This window comes from Abramis brama, assembly GCF_963993115.1.
Source record: "Abramis brama genome assembly, chromosome: 17".
NCBI classification, from domain to species: Eukaryota; Metazoa; Chordata; class Actinopteri; order Cypriniformes; family Leuciscidae; genus Abramis; species Abramis brama.
Genome location: NC_139979.1, coordinates 4,365,261 through 4,372,618, shown reverse-complemented (window position 1 = coordinate 4,372,618; position 7,358 = coordinate 4,365,261). Strand labels below are relative to the sequence as shown.

Below are 7,358 nucleotides of genomic sequence, written 5' to 3'. Positions count from 1 at the left end.
AACATTCCATTTTATCATTTTGTAAACATTATGGGAACATTAGCCTATACACATGTAAATGTTATTCTAAACCAGGGCTTTTCAATCTTTTAGATGCCGTGATATTTTATGAGGATTGGTATGAGAGGGACTCCCATCCTAAAATTTAAAAGATAGCTTTATAATTTTATGTAGGCTACAAGGACCTAATTAATACTGTGAAAATTGTATATTATAAATGTGTTAACTATTTAGTTTCTATTAGCCTACTTCATTGAGTTTGTAATTCACTGTTAGTTGCAGATTTAAGTAAGTTTTATGTAGCCTATTGTATTTATTTTTTATATAAAACATTTTTTAATCAAATGTATGAATATATGCCTATTATTTATTCATTTAAATAATATTTCATTTATTTTAATCTTATTTTTATTTATTTGTTTTAACATTTTACACTGATTTTCTTATTTAATTATTTTTTTTAATCAAATGTATTAATTTATTTATTTTAAATGAAATTGTTTATTTTAATAAAAAGACTTTAGTTAGTTGGATCAATCTTTTTTTTTTCACAAGGTAAAAACAAAAAAGGTAAATAATGTTATTGTGCTAACATTTTGAGAACATTATTAAAGACCAGATACCCTTAACCTAATATTACTGGAAGAACGTTTGTTAAGAACTTTAAGAGAACTTTTCCCCAACATAAGCTAAAGTTCTGAGAACATTCCCTGTTAGCTGGGAAGTTTTACTAAACTGCTAAATATCATGTATATATTCTTACAAAAATATACCATGGTAACAAGTTTCAACCAGTGTTGTCTAGATTAAAATCAGAAGGGAAATAAGTAGTTGAGAATATTGTTAAAATCCCAGACTGAACCTCACGATTGGTTGAATCAGATCTAATTATTATTATTAATTTTTTTGGCACATGACAATCAGAAGTGAAAAATAACAAAACACAACACAATTAATTCCGGCAAGAAAATACTTTATGGAATTGTATTGTTTTACTACCATACATTACGAACACTGCGCATTTTTCTTGTCCTGCATAAACAACATAACTAACCTGTCCTTTAGCATTGTGATGTGGTGTACACTCTGTAGACTACAGATAAGGGTGCACATGGACACCATTTATGAGGGTAAATCATCAGATAGAATCTCTTGTGTCCTTTCTTTGGATTTTTTCAAAGCTTCCTCCAGTTCGTCCATCACAGGCAGACGTCCCTCATATTTGTTGGTTTCGATAGACTTGAGTTTCTCCCGGTAGTCTTCCGGCAGCCCGTTCTGCTCCGCACCCATCACGATAACCTGCAACACACAAGCCACTTCGTTTCTACAGACTTGAATTCTACAGAGGACACACCTTCTGTGTTCTCAAACTCCATTTTATGATGATAGATGGCAAAAGTCTATTCTGGTCATTTAGAAAAGGAAGAGTAAAGCGGACAGCGTATCGGTTTTGTGTCCAAATGTCTGTACGTCTAAAGGCAACAAGTGATGATTATTTATTTTAATTTTTTTATAATTTATTTATAAACTTTCAAAGCATTAACAGAAAGCTTCATTCAAATAAAGTTATAACTTTTTTCCCCATAATAACTCTTTCCGCCGAAATAATTATACACACATAAAATATTAAGACAACAATAACAATAGTAATAATAGCAACTATAAATAAATAAATAAAAATACAAAATAGTAATTAAACTTTAAATAATGTACTCATTTACAAATGACAACAAGTGATGATTATTTAACTGACTTTTTTCTTTACATTTTAGATTTTTTTTCTTTGAATTGCTTTTATTCCTCTTCTGCAAGTCGCTTTAGATAAAAGCATCTGCTAAATTCATAAATGTAATGTACACTACCATTCAAAAGTTTTGGGTGGGTTTTAAAGATTTGTTTTATGTTTTTGAAAGAAGTCTCTTGAAGGCTGCATGTATTTGATCAAAAATACAGTAAAAACAGTAATATTGTGAAATATTACAATTTAAAAGTGATATTTTCTGTGTGAATATATTTAATATAAAATGTAATTTATTCCTGTGATCAAAGCTGAATTTTCAGCATCATTACTCCAGTCTTCAGTGTCACATGATGCTTCAGAAATCATTCTAATATGATGATTTCCTGCTCAAGAAACATTTATTATGAAATGAAATATTATTATTTGAAAACAGTGCTGCTTCATATTTTTGTGGAAACTGATCAAGAAAATTAAGATTCTTTGTTGAACAGAAAGTCCAAAAGAACAGAATTTATTTGGAATACAAATAAATACATTATAAATGTTTTACTGTCACTTTTGAATAATTTAAATGCTTTATTGCTGGATAAAAGTAAGAATTTCTCTTTTTTTTTTAACTGACCTCAAACTTTTGAATTATAGTGTAAATGTAAATACAGAAACTTTATTATTATTATTATTATTATTATTATTATTATTATTATTATTATTATTATTATTAATCGCCATAACTTTTTCATCATTAAATGATTCTGCAGTGTCACAAACTAATCTTTACAGGTTTTACAAATTGTTTAAAGTGCATGTAACTAGAACAGTGTTTCCATGATGAGAGATTTATTAATAAAGCCATAACAAGCACATGTTCTGGTTGCCTAATTCGTCTACTTAAAGTAACGTCCAATAGATAAATATAAAACGGTTATTTTGTGGCAGAGACTCTTGTATAAAAATGATTCCAGATATTCCAGATACTTCGGTTTAATGTGTTTCTGTTGTGAAGGGCAGCATCACTGACCCAGTTGCTGGCGGTGCTCTATTGTGTCATACTTACAAAGCCGGCCGGGGTAAATGCCAGAAAAAAACACCACAACATTGTCCTTTCCCAGCAGCACAAATAACAAACTCATTCTGTTTTGAAGAATGATATCAGATTACTCTGTTTAGAGAAGCACAAGTTTCTGTTGTTTTAATTGCTTCGACACACAAGAGATGCAGGGAAAACAGAATCGGCTTCATTCATTTATTATTTAAAGCCCCTCTTAATTCAGACGTTTTCGGATCTTTCAATGATTCAGTGGATCCAGTTCACAAATTGAAATGAGGAGAGTCAGTAAATGATGACTATCCCTTAAATTTACGCACAGTTAGTTTATCTTAAGTAGATGTCAACAGGTGGGACAAAAAAATGGATCAGGGTCAAAATATTCAACCAGTGCATTAGGACTTGCAGTGTAAATGCAGCCAAAGATCAAATTTATTTTTCTTGAGATTATCGTCGGGTAAAAAATGCGTCGGATCAGAGGTCACTCTTCCGCCAGACCTCGACTCACGGACAGCCGTAGAAGCCAGTGATTAAAGTTTATAAAGTTATAAATATGGAATTTTTTCGAACAAAAACGCATGGCGTCGCTTCAGAAGGCCGTTATTATCCCCTGGAGTCGTATGGATCACTTTTATTATGGATGGATGAGGTTTTTTGGGCTTCAAAATCTCAGGTACCATTCACTCCCATTATAAAGCTTGGAAGAGCCAGGATTTTGTTTAACATAACTCCGACTGTGTTTGGCTGAAAGATGAAAGTCATATAGGATGGCTTTAAGGTGAGTAAATTATGGGATAATTTAAATTTTTAGGTGAACTAATCCTTTAATGTTGTCATCTCAAGACTTGCATGGAAGTTTGCTAGTTGATAGCTAAACTAAAGTCCTGATTAAAGCCTCATGTTTGTTGTGACATTACAGGAAGCAGGAGACTGTACCTCTAGATAATGTGGTGAAGGTGGCGCATACACACAGCTGTTCATGATGTATGTCCGACAGTGGAGATCCTGGTCACTGGTGGACACGAACACCTCCATTGGGCTGTAAGTCCCCATCTTCACGTTCTCCTGACTGCAGAAGAACATTCAGCACAAATGAGGACCTCCATCATTCACTTACTTCTGCTTACTGCTAATTAGGTATATGCAACATTTTTACATAATGATCTCTCATTTGTCTTTATAAAGTGTGGGTTGTGGGTCTGAAAGCTCCTACCGGTCCAAGGACTCAAGGTCGGTCATGTTCATCCTCCACACGACCCCCCACACCTCATCACCTGGGCTGTGCTCGATGGTCGCAACACCACCTTGCCAGCGCTGACTCGCGACCCCTTTATGGTTGCCAAACACCAGCTTGTAGTCCTAGAGGAGTTGACAAGTTAGTTAGATAGACAGATTCACTGATCTATATGAATTACATATGATCTTATATAGATCAGTGGATAGAAAGGTTTACACCTGGTATTGAGATGCGTTTTGGTCGATCGGATCGCAAGTAGACGAGGGACGCATACCCATTTACACCTGTTTTAATCCGTCTCTTTTGTCCACTTTCAACCACTTCTGTCCTGATTTCTTCAAGGAGACGGTCTATAGGCGGGTGAATGTGTTTTTTATTTATTTTATTTTTTTATTTAGATCACTCGATCTAATGGACAAAATAACTATGCTTAATTTACATGTGAACGCACACAGAGATGATGGAGAACATACGGAGAGCATCAGCTTTCGTTTATGCTCTGACAGACGCAAGACCAGCCGAACGCTGTGAGTGTGTGTAAGAAATCAGGGATGGTGAGAGAACATTGTGCTTGGTACGTTTTTTTCATCTTCAAACCAAACTTGGATCTTCAGCCAGCAAATTTTTAATCCAGTCTTGCTAGAGCGCTTCCCAAAATGTCTGTGCATTAGATCAGGAGGCGGAGAGAAGTCGGTCTTTTGCGGCTGTTCAAAAACATTCGACCAAATGAGCGTTTACACTACGACAGCAATCCAGTCGAATGCGTTTTCAACTACCTCTGGAAGTGGTCGAAAGTGGACAAGCTCAAAACGTTTTACACCCCGTTTACACCTGTATTTAGAGTCGTCCACTTGTGATCCAATCAAGCAAAACACATCTTAATACCAAGAGTAAACAGAGCCTTAGATAGATAGAATGATCGAACAAATGAATGATAGATAGATAGATAGATAGATAGATAGATAGATAGATAGATAGATAGATAGATAGATAGATAGAATAATAGAACGCAAGAATGATACAATAGATAGATAGATAGATAGATAGATAGATAGATAGATAGATAGATAGATAGATAGAATAATAGAACGCAAGAATGATACGATAGATAGATAGATAGATAGATAGATAGATAGATAGATAGATAGATAGATAGATAGATAGATAGATAGATAGATAGATAGATAGATAGATAGATAGATAGATAGATACCTTCAGTTTGGCCACACAGTGAATGATAGCTGATGGATTCTTCAGTTGCAGTCGTTCTTTCAGAAGGTTACTGCCGTAGGCAAAGTACAGGAAGGTTGATCCGTTCCTGTGATCGGTGCTGTTGTCCATGATTGAGACTTCGGAGGGCAGAGGGACTAGGAGGATGAGGAGGATAAGGATGATGAGGAAGAGGAGGAAGAGGAGGGACAGGGTGAGGAAATGGACAGATTTCAGTGGAATCACGGTCGGCAGGGTTCAGAGGCAACGCGAATGGCGTGACAGAGATGGAAAACACCTCTGTTACAGGACCTTTCAGCAACACTCCATTCTCATGCAAATCCATTGTGTCCCATTCCACTGCATTCATCTGACACTAAAGAACTTTCCCAACTGTCCCTCTAGTGGAAGCAGCAGGAATAACCTGCAGGGTGGTGAACATTCACCACTTAAACTCAACCCAAAACTGGCATTTTAGCTGATTATTATCATGTTGCTTTCATCTCACTCGTGTTTCAACACATAAATGTGCAAAGTGACTATCAGTGTAGGAACATGGTGTTTTAATAAATAAAGAAATCTAGAAACAACAAATCTAAACCAAGAGAACCTAAAACAATAAATCATTTTTTTTAGGTTCTCTTGGTTTAGATTTGTTGTTTCTAGACCCTCAATACTCATCCACCCATATGTGTTTGATAAAACAAGAGCAAGCGAGCTTTAACAATGAAAACCGGACATAAAGCAATGATAGAGCAGATACACATCTCTCAAAGTTCATCAAGCGTTTCATCACCCACCTGCCGAATACAGAAGGCTGAATCCAGCAGCGAGCAGCATGAAGAGGGTTTTACAGGAGGACATGGTGTTTGTTTCAGGGTTGACCTGGTTCTTTGTCGACGGAGAGACGGCTGGAGCGGGACATTTGGACGGTGGGAGGTTCCCTTCCCTCCCCTTTTGTTCTCATCAAACCCAGAGTGGTCGAATGCTTTTGTTGAGTCAATGTAAATGTGATCCATTCGTGTTTATTGATTAACACTTCTTCACATAGACAAACATTGAGCCTCCAGAGGAGCTTCAACGAATCTGAAATTCAGAAAGATAGGTTTTGTGAAATTCTTATGAATAAACATTGGGTAAATATAAATGTGAATATAGATACTATGTATTTTGTAGTTTAACAGGAACTGTATTAAACTTCATGTGCATTAAAAACAAAACATTGTTTATTGAAGCCTTTTGAACCTGTCAATAATTGCCTGAATGTTTGTATCTTTGTCAAATGATTGCATATCTCTTATCTTTAACCCTCGTGCACTGTTCCATTTCTGGGTACGGCCTTGGTGGAGCAGGTCAAATTGGATTCAATACAATTCCCCTAAAAATCACACTATGAAAAAAAAACATACTATTTTCACACATTACAAAGAATAAATAGCTGAAATTATGATTTATAAAAATGTTTTTAACAACTATTTTTAAGACTGCCCCTCCCCACACCTGTGGGACGTTTGCAATAATTGTCATATTTGATTCTCAAAAGAAATGACAGAGCAATAGATAAATAGCTATAGATTCTCCATTTGTGATGTGGTGCCAGTTCATAATCTGGTTCTTTATGTATGTGTTTGTGTGTTTTAGAGATTGAATTCAAATCAACTATTAAGATACTGCCCAAACTACCTCTGAATAGGATGTCTACTATTTTGAAAATTCTACAAATATATATGGTTCAGATCACTCAACCCATATATGGAAATCGAAAAGTCCTTGTCTGGTCATCAGTAAAGCCTGGATGTTATCTAGTGGAAAGTTTAGGACTACACCCAAAAAAATCTTACTTAAAAGTTCAAAAATTTGGCACAGAACTTGTTCAGATGTTTGGCTTTGATTTTCTTAGATTTAAACAAGCTTTGTAAAATACATATTTAATATATAAAAGCAATTTTTATATTCTCATAAACTTAAACTTTTATAGCTTTTTCTATAACTTTACTTTTAAAACTTTTTTTTTTTTTTTTTTTACTTCTGCAATAATCAGTGACGTTTTGCCTTGAGTTCAACCAAACTTGAGTTTGAGAGTGACCCGAAGTATTCCAGATTTATAACAATTTAAGTTGTCTATG

The 7,358-nt window shown here is 34.8% G+C and overlaps 1 protein-coding gene across 1 annotated transcript; it reads right to left on the bottom strand.

Annotated features, from left to right (window-relative positions):
• Positions 1-958: 958 nt before the first annotated feature.
• Positions 959-6,239, bottom strand: ggctb (gamma-glutamylcyclotransferase b). The gene is made up of 5 exons (XM_084089117.1): positions 6,033-6,239; positions 5,236-5,390; positions 4,000-4,145; positions 3,723-3,855; positions 959-1,299 (listed from the first exon to the last, which is right to left on the bottom strand). Exons 1-5 carry the CDS (start codon positions 6,094-6,096, stop codon positions 1,123-1,125), a joined length of 675 nt encoding a protein of 224 aa, XP_083945243.1. The 5' UTR covers positions 6,097-6,239; the 3' UTR covers positions 959-1,122.
• Between the last annotated feature and the right edge of the window lie 1,119 nt (positions 6,240-7,358).

Coding starts and splice junctions, on each gene's coding strand:
- ggctb (XM_084089117.1), bottom strand. CDS start 6,096: ATGTCCTCCTGTAAAACCCTCTTCATGCTGCTCGCTGCTGGATTCAGC. Junction 3,856..3,999: donor GACCTTGAGTCCTTGGACCG/GTAGGAGCTTTC, acceptor GTTCTTCTGCAG/TCAGGAGAACGTGAAGATGG. Junction 1,300..3,722: donor CTTCACCACATTATCTAGAG/GTACAGTCTCCT, acceptor TGTGTGTTGCAG/GTTATCGTGATGGGTGCGGA.